Source organism: Ovis canadensis, chromosome 10, assembly GCF_042477335.2.
Source record: "Ovis canadensis isolate MfBH-ARS-UI-01 breed Bighorn chromosome 10, ARS-UI_OviCan_v2, whole genome shotgun sequence".
Taxonomy (NCBI): Eukaryota; Metazoa; Chordata; class Mammalia; order Artiodactyla; family Bovidae; genus Ovis; species Ovis canadensis.
The window spans coordinates 43,341,598-43,361,124 of record NC_091254.1 but is presented as its reverse complement, the minus strand read 5'-3'; the positions used below and the strand labels follow the sequence as shown (position 1 = coordinate 43,361,124).

Below are 19,527 nucleotides of genomic sequence, written 5' to 3'. Positions count from 1 at the left end.
AGAGGATGAGATGGCTGGATGACAACATTGACTCAGTGGACAAACTCCAGGAGATGGTGAAGGGCAGGGAAGTCTGGTGTGCTGCAGTCCACGGGGCTTCCAAGAGTCGGGCATAACTTAGCGACTGAACAACAACAATTACGAGTGAAGATAGTTCCAGGTTTTCATACAGTTTCCTCGAAGCTGTCTAGGACTCAACAGTGAGGAAACAGACATGACACATGTTTAAATCTCATGTGAAACAGACGTTTGGAACCCAGAGCTGGAATTTAATTCATGGAGAAAGGAAATAAAATGGTGGCTCCTTTCAACACCCGAGGGAGAGATACTGGAAGGACACCATTTGAAATTGCTCATTTGATTCATTTGCTCTTTCTTGGTTTTATATATATATATATATATATATATATATATATATATATATAAAGACCCAAAAATGAGGATAGAGCAAAGAAGATGCTTTGATAAGGATAAGACACCAGAGAGAGGGAAGACAAAATCAAAAGAGAAGAGCCTGGAGATAGTTGGGAAACAAAGAATCACAGGGGAAATTATATAGTAGAGAGTTTAGTATTAAAGGAAGACTAGGCTTTGTTGTAATTAGTTACTAATGCAGTTTCTCAAGGGGCTTCCCTAGTGGCTCCAAAGGTAAAGAATCTGCCTGCAAGGAGGGAGATACAGGAAGATCCCCTGGAGAAAGAAATGGCAACCCACTCCAGTATTCTTGCCTAGGAAATCCCATGGACAAAGAAGCCTGGCAGTTTCTTGGCCCCTCTTTTGTTCATTTTTAACTTTTTTAAAATGCTAAAAATTTTAGAGTATAATTGCTTCAGGGTTTTGTTAGTTTCTACCGTACAATAACATGAATCAGCTTATATATATATACACATATACACACACACATATATATATGTCCTTGCTCTTGAGCCTTCCTCTCAGACTGAGAGAAAATATTTGCAAACAAAGCAACTGACAAAGGATTAATCTCCAAAATATACGAGTAGCTCATGCAACTCAATATAAAAAAACCAAACAACTCAGTCAAAAATATGGTCAAAACCCCTAAACAGACATTTCTCCAAGAAAGACATAGAAACAGCCAGCAAATACATGAAAAGATGCTCAACATTGCTCATTGTTAGAGAAATGCAAATCAAAACTACAGTGACCTATCACCTTACACCAGTCATAATGACCATCATCAAAAAATCTACAAACAATAAATGCTGGAGAGGATGTGAAGGGTCGCAAAGAGTCGGACGTGACTGAATGACTTTCACTCACTTTCAGACCAGCTCATTTCATCCAGCTCTCAGTGGCTAGCAGGGCTACACCGAAGTCACTTAAGATAACCCATGTTTATCTTAATCTTGAAGTCCTTTGGCCTAAAAGATCACACTTTTTCTTGGTAGCTTGTAAGGAAACTTCCTCTTAAGACATGCCTTCATTTTTTTTTTTCTTTCAATTGCAGTCTTTTACTCATTTACTTGTTGTTCATTCTGTAGTATTTATTGAGCACTTTCTCTGGGCAACTCACAGTGAATGTGTTACATGGGATTATCAGATAGACGTCTTTCAGGCATTCTTGGAGCTCTGCAGTGTGTAAACTGAACACTGAAGACATGATTCAGATTAAGAAAATTCGTAAGTGAAAAGGGCTCACATAACTCTTGAGTCCGTGTGTATTTTTTACTCCCTCTTGAGGCAGATGACATGAGTTTGAGTAAACTCCGGGAGTTGGTGTGGACAGGGAGGCCTGGCATGCTGTAGTTCATGGGGTCGCAAAGAGCGACACGACTGAGCGACTGAACTGAACTGAGGCAGATGATGCAATCAGAATTTTTTCCACTTTTATTGATTAATTTTATTAACTGAAGCCCAGAATATGTCTGAATCTTGGTTGAATGCACTGGGGGAGAAGTATAACTTTGCCTTTTTTAAAAAAGTTGAATTGAGGCATAATTGCTGCTACTGTTAAGTCACTTCAGTCGTGTCCGACTCTGTGTGACCCCATAGACAGCAGCCCGCCAGGCCCCCCTGTCCCTGGGGTTCTCCAGGCAAGAACACTGGAGTGGGTTGCCATTCCCTTCTCCAATGCATGAAAGTGAAAAGTGAAAGTGTAGTCGCTCAGTCGTGTCCGATCCTCGGCGACCCCATGGACTGCAGCGCACCAGGCTCCTCCGTCCATGGGATTTTCCAGGCAGGAGTATGATGTATAATAAATTGCTCCTGTGTGTGTGTGTGTGTGTGTGTGTGTGTGTGTGTATACTGTGTGTTCAGTTGAGTCTGACTCTTTGTGACCCCCTGGACTGTAGCCCACCAGGCTTCTCTGTCCATGGGATTTCTGCAGACAAGAATACTGGAGTGGGTAGCCATTCCCTTCACCAGAGGATCTTCATGATCAAACCCACGTCACCTGCATTGGCAGGCAAATTCTTTACCACTGAGCCACTTGGGAAACCCGTCATACTTAAATGTATAGAGTTTGATTCCTTTTGACAAATGTGTACACCACCCACCATTTCAGATCTAGCACACCACGGAGAAGCTTGAGGTGGGGCTTGGACTTAACATCCTCGACACGCAGACAAAAGTTACAGTCGGGGCTGAGACCTTGGCTGAGCACCACTGAATGACAGCGCTGCTGAGACCATCTGAGTGACAGCAGACACTTGTCAACCTGGTTTTGGCAACTGCATTTCTGAGGTTACACCATCTAGTATTTGGACAAAACAAACACTTCAATTCTCTTATGCAAATTTCGGTTTAATTCCTTAAAAAGAAAAAATTAGCTACCCATCCTTCCTCTCGCAGACCGTGTGGGTGTGTTGGGGGCAAGGAGGGAGATTTGTTTATGTTGTCCTCTCACCAAAGAGCTCCTCAACAAGCCCAGAAAAATGTGCCCTTAAGCCCTACCTTCATTTGAGAATAGTCCAGGCAGTTATGCTGGCATTTTGCTGAGATTTGCAAAATTGGACAAAGAAGAATGCAAGTGCAAATGAAGTTGGATTTCAAGCCAGTAAGAGCTGGTTTGAAAGCTTTTTTAAAAAAGGTACAGCCTGTATGACATTAAAAACTTCAGAAAGAGTCTACTTCCACAAGCCTCTGTATCATAGAGTCTGGAATAAATAAAGATGGTTCAGGAGAAGGGTTACTTACTGGAGCAAGATTTTTTTTAATGTCTTTTTAAATTTTGTTCGGAATTACCAAAGTGTTTGCAAAGGTTGCAGTCAGTTTTTTTAATAGTGTTTTTTTTTTTTAAGGAGATTGTCTTCTGTATGTCCAATTTGTGGTGGTGTTTAGAAATATGTATAATGCCAGCTTACGGTTTTCCCTTCTGCTCCCTATCTGCTGGGATCGCTCCGTCTCTTCCTGTGTCTGGCAGGCCCCAGCGTCTGTGCAGGATCGTGTGGGCATTTGGTGTGATGTCACGTGTTAGTGCTTTTGTCCTCGTTCCCTCCATCTTTCTTGTGAACTCGCTCCTTCTCCCCTGAAAACCCTTCCCTTCCCAGTCCCCTCTCCACCAGAAAGAGCTAACAAAGTAGCTTTCTCTACCTCACCTCTGCACAGTGATGACTCTGTGCACCAGTAACTTGTTTGTTATAGGTCTGCTCCCTTCCTAGATGCAGAGCTTCTTGAGGGCAGAGACCTTCGACTGCTCATGGTGTCAGGCACATTGTTGTTTAGTTGCTAAGTTGTGTCTGACTCTTTGCAACCACGTGGGCTGTATAGCTCACCAGGCTCCTCCGTCCATGGGATTTCCCAGGCAAGAATGCTGGAGTGGGATTTCCTTCTTCAGGGCATCTCCCAGACCAGGGATCAAACACAAAGTAGATGCCCAATCAGTGGGCTGGCCAAAGTAAAGGCGAGAGCGAAGGAGCCCTGGAAGAATTCAGGCAGAGGGATCTGAGAGGTAGGGTGAGAAACAAGAGATATTAGTGTAGAGGACACCAAGGGAGCAGAGGATCGGAAGAGGGAAAGGCTGGCCATTAGTGTTAATTTGCCAGGGACAGCCAATGAGACAAATACTGAAGACCTCCATTGTATTTTTAGGAACTGAGGGAAAATTTCTTCCGCCCTAGTCACATCCTGGATAATACTGCAGGTGCGTTAACAACACCAGGCAGAGAGTATCGGCAGTGAGAGGCGGCAGGTGACCTCTCAGAGGGATGCGTCGGTGGAGCTCGGCTCGGTGATATATTCTTCATCCTGATATTCTGTACAATGATTTTTTTTTTCCTGGTGTCAAACCCACTGAATAATGGGTCCTCTCAGTTTACAAACTGAATAGAGAGCTCAAAAATTCAGAAATATTTGCAGGATATAACACTGAGAGTCAGATTGAGTCAGACTGAGATTTGGGAGTTTATTGGGTGAATCTTAACAGGCCTAAAATCCTGGTGGATCATTTCTCAGAAGGTGATAATGAGCAAGATGGTGACAGTTATAAAACTGTACAGTTCTCAACTTTCCTTTTTCTCAAAAAATTCAAATAATTTAGATTTTTTAAAACTACCAAAATTCACTTTAAAATTCTCTTTTTATTTTTATTTATTTATTTTTTTTTAATTTTAAAATCTTTAATTCTTACATGTGTTCCCAAACATGAACCCTCCTCCCACCTCCATCCCCATAACATCTCTCTGGGTCATCCCCATGCACCAGCCCCAAGCATGCTGTATCCTGCGTCAGACATTGACTGGCGATTCGATTCTTACATGATAGTATACATGTTACAATGCCATTCTCCCAAATCATCCCACCCTCTCCCTCTCCCTCTCCCTCTGAGTCCAAAAGTCCGTTATACACATCTGTGTCTTTTTTGCTGTCTTGCATACAGGGTCGTCATTGCCATCTTTCTAAATTCCATATATATGTGTTAGTATACTGTATTGGTGTTTTTCTTTCTGGCTTACTTCACTCTGTATAATCGGCTCCAGTTTCATCCATCTCATCAGAACTGATTCAAATGAATTCTTTTTAACGGCTGAGTAACACTCCATTGTGTATATGTACCACAGCTTTCTTATCCATTCATCTGCTGATGGACATCTAGGTTGTTTCCATGTCCTGGCTATTATAAACAGTGCTGCGATGAACATTGGGGTCCATGTGTCTCTTTCAATTCTGGTTTCCTCGGTGTGTATGCCCAGAAGTGGGATTGCTGGGTCATAAGACAGTTCTATTTGCAATTTTTTAAGGAATCTCCACACTGTTCTCCATAGTGGCTGTACTAGTTTGCATTCCCACCAACAGTGTAGGAGGGTTCCCTTTTCTCCACACCCTCTCCAGCATTTATTGCTTGCAGATTTTTGGATTGCAGCCATTCTGACTGGTGTGAAGTGGTACCTCATTGTGGTTTTGATTTGCATTTCTCTAATAATGAGTGATGTTGAGCATCTTTTCATGTGTTTGTTAGCCATCCGTATGTCTTCTTTGGAAAATAAATGACCCAATCAAAAAATGGGCCAAAGAACTAAAATTCTCTTTTTAAAACTACCAAAATTCACAAGAAAAGTATAGCCATAAAATGAGGAAATAAATGTCTTTCTATGGAATATTTGAGCACTTGAAGAGAAAGAAGACAATGTCTTATTAGCAAGAAGAACAAAATATTCATGAGATGGTAACATCATCTAATAAAAAAAAATACACAGCTTCATGAAGGATAAGAAACTAGAATAATTCAAAGGAGATGAATATATTGGATTTTTGGGAGAATGGAAACCTTTAAAGCATCATGGTTATTAAAAGTATAGGAATAGAAGATGTCCAGTTATATATTTTAAATTACTTAATTACACTGTAAGATTTCTTTTAGCTCAGAGCCCAATATCATCATCATTCTTTGAACTACTTGGAAAAAAAATGAAATTCCGCTTGCGACTGTTACCATGAGGAGGGGGAGACTGACTTAACATCACAGTCTGTGAATATTCTCCTTTAGCCCAAACCAAGCTGAATTCTTTGTGGCTGATTATCATTCACCTTGTCAGCCAACTGAAATATTTTGAAAGGAAAGTTTACTTTTTTCATGTTCACAAATTTAATACTATTTTAAAATAAAAATTGGCCCTTTTATCATTATCCTAAAATTTGAATAGTAGCACATTTAAGCTGTTCTCACTTTTCTCTTTAAGAAAACATATTAAATGACTAGAGTCATATCTTTTTTTATTCCCAATGAGTGGAGAATATTTGGGCAGGAGAGGGGTTACACTGAGAATATCTGGAACCCTCAAACCCTCTCTAACATCATTTTATTTTTAGAAGATCAGGAGATGAGGGACACCTTCAAGTGGGGTGGGATTTTTCCCCCCCTAATTATGATTTAAATCTTAGGAAATGTAGTACATTTATCTAAAATGCATTTTAATATGAAAAGTCTCAACATGAATACATTTTATTAAAGCAAGAATCTGAATTCTCCTGCTTTTTCTTACTGCCATTGCATGGACCTTACAGATGTCCTGACAGCTGGGTTATGTGGGGCGGGGTAGGGCTGGAGTTAGGTCAGCCAGACCCCTCCTCCCTCACTCAGTGGCACAATGGAAAGGTAGAGAAAGACTTTAGAGTTCTTTCAGATTTCATGTATACATTTAAGAATGCAGCATGGCATACTTTTGAGTATGGTAGTTTTTGTTTTGTTTTCTTCAGTATGCTGTAGCTTAAAGCGTGGACTTGGGCAGAAGCACTGAAGGCAGGTCAGATCTGTGTTCTGATCTCCTCTCTGCTGGTTCCTTGGCATTTGGCGGTCTCGGTGTGCTCGTCTGTAGAGCAGGGGGATTAGGAGGGATCCGTGAGATGATGCATGTCCAAAGCTTAGCACAGAACCTGGCCGGTATTAAGTGTGCAGTAACCACAGCTGTTGTTACTATGTTCCAGATGCCTCAGCTCTTAACCCTGTGTTGCAGCCAGGCTCTCCGCGGGCAGCCGTGCCTGTCCCACACTCTATGTGATAATCACACCTTGTTTCTGAGGTTCCATTTCATTTCGTCTGCACTCTTGTTCAGCCCCCTGAGGACACTGTAAATTGGAAAAGAGAGTCACTCAAAGCTCAAGTTTCAGCTTATCTTTGCTAGATTTCCCCCTGTTAACATCCAGTATTTTGTGGCCCAGGGCTCTACCCTGTTAGGGACTCAGAACTTAACCACTGTTCTCTAGATTTTTATTATGGAAATGTATTTTTTCTCCTGTTAAATCATTACCTCAAACTTTAAGTAATGCTTTACTTTTAATTTCTTTGCTGGGAAAAAAAGTGTGTTTTCATTAAGCTAAGGGAGATTCAAGAAGTCTCATGGGCTTTTCAAAATAGTTTTGTACAAGCCACTCATTGTTTTGAAGTTTGTGGTATGTTCCAACTTGACAAAATAGTTTTAAGTCCTGCAAGGGAAATGGTGTATAATTAGTAAAATAACTTAATAATCTAATATGTAAACAGCTTGCTGGATTATAATTATAATTTATGGGTTATAGTGCAACCCTAATCTGGACACACTTCTTAAAAAAAAAAAAAAAACTTTACTCTTCAGAAAATCTGTTGTAAAAAGAACTATTTGCTAAAAGGAGAAAAGAGAATGAAACTTATACTCAAGTGAAAAGACCCAGCTCCTAGATTCTATCAAATAATCTAACCTACTTGGCATACAGTAAACCAAAGTAAGGGCTTCCCGGGTGGCGCTAGTAGTAAAGAACCCACCTGCCAATACAGGAGACATAAGAGACGTGGGTTCCATCCCTGGTTTAGGAAGATCCCCAGAGGAGGGCATGGCAACCCACTCCGGTATTCTTGCCTGAAGAATTCCACGGACAGAGGATCCTGGCCGGCTACAGTCCAGAGACTTGCAAATAATCTCTTCACACGCACGCATACAAGCAAAAACCAAAGTAAACAGTGATTTCTGAGACAGCCTCTAAATCCCATATAATGTTACGTATCTACTGATTCCAGGCACTGGGAAGAGAAAAGGCAGATTTTATCATCTTTACCTTCTGACTCACACTGCAGTCAAGCAGAACCTAAGGGGTGTGTGTGTGTGTGTGTGTGTGTGAGAGAGAGAGAGAGAGAGAGAGACCGAGGAGGAGCAGGGGAGAGGAGACCCAGCCCTGGGACATGAAAGGATAAATGATAGAAATATGAGTTCTGCAGAGTCAGTTAGAGAAAAGAGGGCAGAGCCTTTCCACATAAATAGAGCAAGGGGGAAGGGAACAAAGGATGTATGAATGCAAAGTCCGAAGAGAGAGAAAGCAAGCATGGGGCAGGTCGAGCTGGAATCTGGTGAATGCTGCTTTTTCTCAGACCACCAAACCAGTTGACCACGGTAGTTGCAAACCAGGCGGGATCCCAGCAGAGACCACAGGGTCGTTTCCACTGGCTGAGTGGAGGGTGCCCTCCGTGGTAGGTCACAGCTCACTGGCTAGACCTCTGACTTCACCTTGTCAGACAGCTGACCTTTCCCAGAAGCCATCTTCCAGGTAGAGCGCAGGAGGGGAGGGGAGGGTGGGAGGCTGCACTGGGTTCCCGGCAGCACTGCTGCTCATGCACACCCACCCCGGGGTCCTTCCTGCTCATCCCAGCTATCTGTCATCTCCTCTGTCCAGCCCACTTCCAGTCGACTGGCCGCCAGATAAGGAATGTTGTAAAGACAGACGTTTGCTCTGTCTGTGTTGTGTGAAACAAAAAGGTCGGAGGAAATGTAAAAATGTTTCCCAAAGTTTCCCCAAAACTTCTATAAAAAAAAAGTCTCCAAGAGTTTCAGAAAACAACAATAATTAGGCTTGTGATTTGCATAGGTATTCATTCTGAAAGAGTAAGTTGTGGTTGCTTTATGGCGTCGCACCAATAAAACAGAGATCACGCTCAGCACTCATCTCGCCCCTTTTATTACCCGTGTGCCACAGCTGTTGGCATTCCTCAGCCTCCTGCACCTAATGATTTTTTAGATCTCTCCTCCCCTGTGCTCTTTACTGTGGATAGGAGGGGCTGCTTAGTAATTCTACACCTGTTCAAGTCCACGCCTATCAACTTGCTAAGCTTCCCAGACAAGTGCGGGGCAAAGCATGAGAACTCCTGAGTGGAGAGGAGGGGTGGAGACAGAGGCGGCTGCGCCTGGATTTGGCTTTTCAGAATTTTTTGCCAGGAAAATCAAATGTATTTGCTACCATGGCGGTTGATGACAGCAATTTATATTCCAGGACGAAGAACAAACTAAATTCATCGCAAAATGATTATAAATCATCAAGACGGAGCAGCCTGCCACCTGAATTACTCATAGGAAATGATATTAAAGCAAGACTTCAAAGAAACTTTAGAAACTTGGAACCCATTCACCTGAGGCGCCCAAAAAAGAGACCATCCATATTTCCAGGTAGGATTTGTTTCAGTTGATGCCTGCCGGTTAAAACAACAACAACAAGGATTGTGTTTCATTTCTAACGATCAGATGTGTTACATTTCAAATTAACTTGGGACATGTCTGAGAACTTGAGGCAGTAAAGTAAACATGCTTAATTGTAAAAAAAAAAAAAAACAAAAACAAAAAACAAAAAACCACAGTTCTTTCACCTGAAATCACTCTCATCCTTTTTCTTTTCTTGATTTATTTTCATATCTTTAAGGGTCTGTAAATAGGTGTCTCTTTGACTTTAAGTATCTGTAAATAGGCAGCTATTCTGTCGGGCTGCGGAATCTGGGACCTGCTTTGCTTGCAGTCCTGGAGAATTCCATGCTGCATTTCATTTTCTGACATATTTTCCTTATTTTGCAAGATTATTGGATTGTTGAGTGAAGCTGATGTTTGTGTGCACCAGAAATTAACGCCATTAAATACTCAAATGCATGCTTCAAATTCCTGTCTTGCATCAGAGCCTAAAACCATTTGTAGTAAAGGGCTCGATTAAGGTGGAGTGTACTGGAGCTCAGAAGACTCCCAGATTTCAATCTCGATAAAGAGACTCTGGTGGTGGCCTTAGGTGGCCAAGCCTGGTATTACAGGTGTGTAGATTGTATAAGGTGCCTGTGACAGTGAACTGTCGCTGAGGTATCACTGGTGCGTGATCCCTGGAGAGGATAATTATTTAGTCAACTTATTTCAGTACTGTTTGCGCTGGAATTTTCTGGAGAAACTGAAAGTGGCCTTTTGTTGTGATTGATTGACTGGTTAGACTATAGATAGATTAGACCCAACTGCTGAAATCTAATTCTGTGATGATAGAAAATAAACGAGGAGAATTCATTCAAGCTTTCCTTCGTCATAAAAATGAAACATACCCCCCTCACAGTCTTTGTACTGTTTTAGGAAATATTGAACAGCTAGGTGATGATTTAGAAATGTGGGCCACCAAGGCCGCATGCTGAAAATTTCAGTTCATAAGGAAGTTCTTCTGTTCATGGAGTTCTTGGGTCAGTGATGCTACCCTGGTGTGAAAATACTCTGCGGGAAAAAGCAAAGCCCGGGCTGCAGTGGGCCAGAGGTGTACGTGTGTAGGTACATTGGCAGGAGAAGGAAGGGGATGATGGAAACAAGACTGCGAGGAGGTGCGCTTGAGTGACTGGAGTATCTGAAAACACAGTAGCTTTCTGCCTGTTCTCTTTGATCTGAAAGTAACGAGGAGCCCAGACCTGCCTCGCTCTCCCGAGGCTGTGTGACACAAAACGCTTTCTGTAGAGCTGGTTCCCTAGCCCTTCTTCAGAAACCTGCTCCCAGGCCTGTTCTTCACCTTCTGCTCTTTCTTCTCCTTGTGTTTGGTTTAATGTATGGGAATCCATGTGGCTTCCCTGGTGGCTCAGTGGTGAAGAATCCGCCTGCCAAGGCAGGAGACACGGGTTCGATCCCTGGTTTAGGAAGATCCCCTGGAGGAGGAAATGGCAACCCACTCCAGTATTCTTGCCTGGGAACTCCCATGGACAGAGGAGCCTGGCGGGCTACAGTCCACGGGGTCGAAAAAGAGTGGGACGCGACTGAGCGACTAAATGACAACAACAACGTTGGAATCCACGGGTGTCGTGATTCACCAGGCTTTTCTCTACCACCCCTCCCCCACACTTCCAGACAGCCAGATCCCAGAATATCTCACCCTCTCCAGCCTCCATTTCCGTTTTGCCTTCTCTTTCTAGAAGGTCATCTCGGTCTAGGCTGTCAGCTACAATCACAGAATTATGAGAAGACCTCTAGCTCGAACCTCACACAAGGCATTCCTAAGAACTTGGACTGTCCTAATTAATTGGACAGGGTGGAGCTGTGAAAGAGGCCTTGAACTTAGGGGACTTGGGTTCTAGTGTAGACTGTGTCCCTAAAGGGCCGGTCTCCAAGCCACCTCACCGACCCCTGTGGCCTTCAGTGACATTCTTTTTCTTCTGCCTAGTTCTGCTGCCATTCCCCACCTTGGGGACAGCAAGAGGGGATGAACTCTTAACAGCCTCCCTGTGTGCCATGGTATCCAGGTGACAAGGTGGAGAGTTACCTGCCTGAAGTTTGAACAACGCTGGCTACTTCTTTTTTGTCTAAATTCGATTTCAAATAAACCACAACTTCACTGTCATGCAGGCTGCACTGACTTCTTTTTACGACAGATGACTTAGAAATACCCTGGCCTGAAAAACCCACCGCAGCTCCTAAAGGTCAGCTGAAACAGAAACGTACATCAAGTGTGTTGCTGTGCTCAGTCACGTCTGACTCTTTGCGACCCCCATGGACTGTAGCTCACCAGGCTCCTCTGTCCACAGGGATTCTCCAGGCAGGAATACAGGAGTGGGTTGCCATGCCCTCCTCCAGGGGATCTTCCCAACCCAGAGATCAAACCCAGGTCTCCCACACTGCAGGCAGATTCTTTACCATCTGAGCCATGAGGGAAGCCCAAGAATACTGGTGTGGGTAGTCTATCCCTTCTCCAAGGGATCTTCCCAACCCAGAAATCGAACCAGTGTCTCGTGCATTGCAGGCAGATTCTTTACCAGCTGAGCTATCAGGGAAGCCCCTGTATGATAAGTAGTGACACGTGAAGAGCAGATACAATGTGGGGCCAAGCATCAGGGAAATTTAGGCACCAACTCAAAATGGTAACTATTGTTATCATTTGTCTGATGAGATTCAAGATTGAAGACGCGTCAGTGTTCTGATGTGTATTCACTCTGACCCTTACAGACTCCCAGATAGCGTTATCCTCCGTCTCAAGTCCCCTGTTCTCAGTCCTAAGCCAAGCGATTGACTGCTGTGTTGATCAGTTCATTCATTCACTCATGCAATATTCATTTAGTTCTTGCACTTGGCCAGGTTGGACCATGAAGAAGCAAGCTACGTGTTATTCTGTTCTTATTGCCCATTTCTCCTCTAAGGACCATCCCACATGTCCGATGGTTATCAACCCAAAATGAAAATGTGTTTGTTTCATTCCCTTAAATTCTTCAATGACTTCCTTTGCTCTTAGGATAAAGTCCAGACTCCTTAATGCAAAGTACACGAGACTGCTTACCCAACCAGTGCTTCTGTCTTTGGCCCATCTCTTAGCATTCCTCCTCTTGCAGTCCTGCAAACCCAGCCCACTTCAGATCCCCATGGCCCATCACACCTGCTCTTCTGGGTTAAGTGCTGTATCACCTACGTGCCCAGTTTCACCTGACTAATTCCTACCTTAGCTTCAGGTGTCAGCTTGACCACCCTCTTAGGGAATGTCCAGGAAGTTTTCCTGGCCCTGCCAACTGGGTTGGGTCTATTCTCTGTTCCTTCTCTTGACACCTGGACTTTTCCCTATCATAACACTTATTGTATTGTAATTATCTGTTTACTTGTCTATATCTTCCACTAGCCCGGGAGCCAGGGACCATATCAGTCCTGTTAACCATTGTGTCCCTTGTACCTGTCACAATGCTTGGCACATAGCATGAGCTCAGTAAATATTTATTCAGTTGACTCAAATTGTGGTTGACTCAAATTGTGGTTGACTCAAATTGAGCTCCTGGCATGCCTGTGCGCTCTGTATACCCCCTTCACCCTCCCATCCTCTCTCGCCTCCCAATACACACACACACACACCCCGCACACACCACACACACCACACACACCACACACACAGACACACCACACACAGACCGACCGCACGCACACACCACACATACCACACACACACCACACATACCACACACATCACACACACCTACACACACACACACTGCACACACACATGACACATATCACACATACACACCACATATACCACACACACATCACACACACAACACATACCACACACACCACACACCACACACACACACTGCACACACGTACCACACACACACCACACACACACCACACACACCACACACACCACACACATACCACACACACACACCACACACATACCACACACACACCACACACACACACACCGCACACACACACACACCCCGCACACATGCACCACACACACACACACGCACGCACCACACACCACACACATACATGACACATATCACACATACACACCACACATACCACACACGCTGCACACACACACACCACACACAGACCGACTGCACACACACACGACACATATCACACACACCACACATACCACACACATACACCACACACACATCACACACACAACACACACCACACACACATACCACACACACCACACACACACCCTGCACACACATACCACACACACACCATACACACATCACACACACACCACACACCACACACACATACCACACACACCACACACACACACTGCACACACATACCACACACACCACACACACTGCACACACACACCACACACATACCACACACACACCACACACACACATACCGCACACACACACACATGCACGCACCACACACCGCACACATACATGACACATATCACACACACCACACATACCACACACACTGCACACACACACACACCACACACACATACCACACCACACCCCACACACACAGCTCACATATCACATACACACCACACACACACCACACACCACATACACACGCACCACACACACACCACACACACATACACCACACACACATACACCACACACACCACACACACACGCCACACCACGCACACACACTGCACATATATACACCGCACATACCACACACACATACACCACAGATACCGCATACACATACTGTGCATACATACACACACACACATACACACACACACACCCACACCTACCCACCCACCCCTGTGTTCCTGTTCTGCCCTTTCTTCCCTTCTCCACCTGGGCTTCAAGGCCTGATTCGCAACTTCTGTCTTCTGTAATCACCCAGTCTTCTGGCCTCTCTTGGGTTCTCCTCTGTGCCGTCCACCTCCTTGGCTTCATTACTGCATAAAGAGTCCTTCCCTTTCTTCCTGGGGTTGTGTTCAATTGTCTTAGGTTGTGAAAGCCTTCAGTATTTTGTTGCTTGGTGGCAACTGTTAAGTTTTGTACAGAAACTCTTTGAAAACAGGGACGTATATGTCTTCGAATGGCCCAGTTGTATTGGAGAAGGAGTTGGGCATCCTAGGTGGTCAGTGTTCAGTGAGGTTAACTAATTAACTTCAATTAGTGGTGAGTTAACTAATTTACTGTGAGGCAGGGTCCATCCTGTGGAGCCCATCTCATTCTAGCTCTAGAAGAGAACGAGTTGGCAGTAGAGACTGTCAAAGGGCAAGGTCTTTATCAGTGATGTTCATCACTGTAGGAACTCCCGGTGAGGGGGAGCGCAGGTACCCCGTCTCAGTATGTAATTCATTCATTAAAATGTGTTAGGATCCTCTGTATCCCAGGATCTATTCTAGCCCTTGGGAAAACAGCAGAAAAGAAGACAGTTTCTTATGTGACTGATGGGAAAGAATTTTCCTAGCAGGATGCCTTGCATACCATATAATCCGGCAAATACCTCTTGAGTCAAGGAATGAGGGGACACCATACTCACAGCAATGAATCGTAAATAAAACCAGTACATATAAACATCCTATTCATATGATTTTTACCAAATCATCAAAAATTAACCATTTATCTTTCTCCTGAAGAAGCCTCAACAGTAGAACTAGTTTGAGTTGCTCATTTGAAGTTCCACCATCTCAGCTCCACCAGGCCAGGCATTAAGAATGTACGTAGGTCTCGGGACTTCCCTGGTGATCCACTGGGCTAAGACTCCGAGTTCCCAATGCAGGGGGCCTGGGTTCGATCCCTGGTCAGGGAACTAGATACCACATGCCTCAACTAAGACCTGGTACAGCAACCCCCCCCAACCAAAAAAAGTGTAGGTAGGTCCCTAGCAGGCAGGGAGCCTGACTTCCTCATCCTCCTGAAAGAATTCCAGCAGCTTCAGAGCAGAGGGCTCAGCTCAGTGATCTAAGAAAGCAAAGGAGGAGAGAGAAGTGGTCCTAACACATACCACACCCATGGGCATGTCAGATTGAAGTGAGCATCTCTTCCTGTACATGGAACAGTGTGGGGCCCAGGTTCCCAGGTGTCAGAGGCTGTTCACTCAGCTCTCCTAAGCAGACAAGTTGATGCATCTCATCTGCTCAGTCTTAAAATATCCTACGGATTTTGCAGTCATCTGTTTAAGAAGCGAGGAGCCATCTGCCTGGAGGAAACAGGCCGTTCCGCGCGTACTTCCTTGTTGCTTAGAGGACGAGTGTGGGGAGTCTGCTGGGGCCTCGAGGAGCAGGGCCTTTCCAGGCAGGACTCACATAGCAGATATCCCAGCGATATAAGTGAACCTCCATTCTTGTTTTTAAAGCAGTTCTACTCCAGAGACTTTCTTTTAAAAAGAATATCCACAATCTAAAAAAAAAGTCATTTAAATCATTTTAATAATAAAACAGAATTTGAACATTTCTGGCTTCCTGGGTGTCTCAGTGGTAAAGAATCTGCCTGCCAATGCAGGAGACTCTGGTTTGATCCCTGGGTTGAGAAGATCCCTTGGAGGAGGAAATGGCAACCCACTCCAGTATTCTTGCCTGGAAAATTCCATGGACAGAAGAGCCTGGTGGACAAGAGTCCATGGGGTCGCAAAGTGTCAAGACACTACTTATCAACTAAACAATAACAACAAAGTAAAATTCCCCTTGCTGCACGTAGGATTTTATTGGAAACACAGGGAAGCAGTAAGAACAGTAGCAGGTAGGTGGTTCTGGGCTCCCCGAGGTGGCCAGAAGGAGAGACTGAGTCTGAAGAGTTGGGCTGCGTGTGCTCCTGGGAGCCTCTTATCCTGGGCGCAGGGAAGGACTGTAATTAAGCTGCCTCCCCGAGTACCGTGTTGGCTGTCAGAATCCTGTCACTCAGGCCTCTGTTGAGTAGTGATTGGATGACGGTCCAGCAGGGCCTTCCAGGGACCAAGAGGCCGCCATAGCGCCTCCTTAAAGATGTGCTGTAAACTGGAATTCCTGGGATCCTGTGCCGCTGGGTTCAGTGGCTCCTCTCGGTGACATCAGGACCCATGTTTCCCATACCTGGGTGTCCCCACAGCACCCACCTCTCGGCTTTGATGTGGGAGGTGCCCTGAAGGTGGTAAGATGGGCAGACAGGGTGGAGGCGGGTGCGAACGAATGTGTCATCACCGACCCAGGGCCCCACCCCATCCATCTGTCCTGCCCATCAGGTCATGTGACTTCCTTCTGCAGCAGCTTCCAGAGGTGGCCGTGCGCCAGACTAAGGTCAGGGAGCCCCAAAGGCGCGAGTCCGAACTGCTTCTCTCGTGAAAGGGTTCCAGCTGAAGGATTTCACAAAGTATCTACCTCACAACCGGGTTCAAGTTCTAACCCCCCATCTTAAGAAATGTGTAACCTCAAATGAGTCACTTGATCTCGTAGACCCTTTTTATTTATTTATCTATTTTTTCCTAGTTGCTGGACAAATACTTTCTGTTGGAAAAAATAGATAAATAAACAGTTGAGAAACTGAAATTAAGTGTAAACTTCCAGGCTATTAAACACTGGAGCCTTCTTTCTATTCTTCCTCTCGGAAACTTTTTTATTTCTTCATCTGTAACATGGGGATGAATATCCAGTGTCACCAAGTCACATGAAACTCAAATGAAATAGTGCACGATGATGAAATGATACATAGCTGGAATTGACAGTGTTCGCTTCTACTTTGGTGGTATCAAAGGTCTTGTTTCTCAAAATTTGTACTTTTCATGGGTAGGTGTGATTGAAACACTTTTGCAAATCTTCATGGTTGGAGAATTATCCTAAGTTGCTAACCAAACCCTCTGTGAATGTAAATTCTGTGTAAGGAGACGATGCTACTAAAAGACCTATTAATTTCATTTTCCAAGAAAAAGAGGATAACACAGAAACTCTTGTCATGATATAAATATCCATATATTTTCTCAACATGAATTATCAAACTTGAGAGTGTTGTCATGACAGGCCTCTTAAAAAACTGTTCTGTATAAGTAACAACACTGTCGGTGATTTCAAAACTTAGTTGTGGCCTTGTTATGTTTAATAATTTTTCTTAGTTTTGTCTAAGGCCCTGCTTTTGGAAATTTATCCCTGGCTTTCCTTTGAACCAAAAGTTGGAATAGGATGGTAATTGGTTTGTAATTATATATAATATATAGCTTATCTATATGATTATAAATGAATTAACCACTTGAAATTCATCTTTTTAAATATTAGGACTATTTAGACTTCAAAACTTTTGAATGTCAAAAATTTGACATTTGGGGGAAATGGAGGTCAAGTGTTAGGACTTGTTGCTTTCACTGCTGGAGTTCACTTCCTGTTTGGGGAGCTTAGATCCTGCAAGCTACTTGGCACAGCCAAAAAAAAAAAAATTGACATTTTAATTTAAAATATTTATAGCATTTTTCCAAGTCTGTGAGTCTGTTTCTGTTTTGTAAGTAAGTTTATTTGTATCATTTATTTTTAAATTCCACATATTAGGGATGTTATACAATATTTCTCCTTCTCTGTCTGACTTACTTCATTATGGTTGTCAGGGGGATGGATATGGGGAAGGGATAGTAAGGGATTTGGGGATGGACAGGTACACACTCCTATATTTAAAGTGGATAATCAACAAGAACCTATTGCATAGCACAGGGAACTCTGCTCAGTGTTACATGGCAGACTGGATGGGAAGGGAGTTCGTGGGAGAATGGCTACACGTGTATGTGTGGCTGAGTCCCTTCACTGTTCACCTGAAACTATCACAACATTGTCTGTTAATTGGCTATATCCCAATACAAAATCAAAAGTTAAAAAATAAAATATTTACAGCATTTCTTACTCAAAAATACTAATGAAGCAAAAACCGAGGAATCCTCTTTTCTTAATTGAATGTATTTTTTGGACAAGTTTCTTCAGGAAGGCAAAATTTCTGTTCTCGTTTTGCTTTGTTCTATTTTCTAAAAAGAGACAAAGCCAAAACCGTTTAATGAGGTTATTAATATGGTGATCCAGTTACTTTTAAGGAAAACAAAAATGCTAATACTATAAACATGCATGATAAACAAAGGGAAATAAGTTTTACCTTTATGCAGGGACCCAGAATAAACAGAAGGTGTTAGATTTGCAGCTTGACTTCAGACTTTTTCTCATTGTCATAAAAAGATAAATAAATACAAATAATATGGTTCTGAAGACAAGACTTAAAATATATTAAGAGGTGGCTTAAACACTCTTGTTCTAAAAGCAGTTCATTTCCATTTGCTGAGCTATAGCAAATGTGTAGCTGTACAGATTTGAGTGCTCCCACAAACTTATTTCCATTCTTAACATTCTAAGTTCTAGTAGTCATATCTAGACTGTGAAAAGATTACGTATTCTTATATCCACGTAACTTTATATTAAGATCCCTGGTGGCTCAGACAGTGAAGAATCTACCTGCAATGAGGGAGTCCTGGGTTCAGTCCCTGGGTCAGGAAGATCCCCTGGGGGAGAGCATGGCAGCCCACTCCAGCCTTCTTGTCTGGAGAATCCCATGGACAGAGAAGCCTGGTGGGCTACAGTGCCCAGGGTCACTAAGAGTTGGAGATGACTGAGCAACTTTCTATTTACTCAAGCTATTTCAGTGATAATTTTAATATTTTTCATTGTTTCCATGAGTAATGTACTCTTAACAAATATTTAGCAGGGGGAATGGTCATCCAGTTACCCAGTTAAATACATAAATGACCAGATCCCAACATTCCTTTACTTCAAATACTTTGGGAGTCTGTAAAGAATGTTTACCTTCAAATTTTAACTAGAATACCTCCCACTTTTCTTTAAAGTCTAGGAAAATGTAGACTTAGGAATAGGGGTTTACAAAATGAGCTTAAACAGGTAGTCATGTTTGGGTGGCATGCATGTAAAAACTCCCATTACAAAATGGTCAGGTTGTTTTTCAGTCACAAGTTTAAAACCTCCCATCTTGAGTGGGACATGAGTTAATTTTTTTGTGTGCCACACAACTTGTTATCAGAGCTGTCTTTGAACATCCTGGGAGTTCAGAGCCCCAAGGTGGAGGAACCAGGAAGAGGGTGTGTACTTTTGTCAGGAGATCAGGTTTCTCTATGGTCCTCC

At 43.5% G+C, this 19,527-nt stretch overlaps 1 protein-coding gene and 1 long non-coding RNA gene across 4 annotated transcripts in view; one reads left to right on the top strand and one right to left on the bottom strand.

Annotated features, from left to right (window-relative positions):
• The window catches only part of FRY (FRY microtubule binding protein), a 438,786-nt gene that overhangs the window by 91,683 nt on the left and 327,576 nt on the right, over positions 1 to 19,527 (top strand). For 2 of the 3 annotated variants that reach the window (XM_069601589.1, XM_069601588.1), the window contains exon 1: positions 9,041 to 9,368. In XM_069601589.1, the coding sequence (XP_069457690.1) occupies positions 9,164 to 9,368 (205 nt within the window). In that variant the 5' untranslated portion in view covers positions 9,041 to 9,163. Of the gene's footprint in view, positions 1 to 9,040; positions 9,369 to 19,527 lie in introns of those variants that run through there. The other variant, XM_069601592.1, reaches the window with a different exon arrangement.
• LOC138446577 (uncharacterized) lies at positions 6,016 to 8,554 on the bottom strand. Its single transcript, XR_011259449.1, has 2 exons — positions 7,700 to 8,554; positions 6,016 to 7,026 (listed from the first exon to the last, which is right to left on the bottom strand). It is a non-coding gene; the product is annotated as an uncharacterized lncRNA (long non-coding RNA).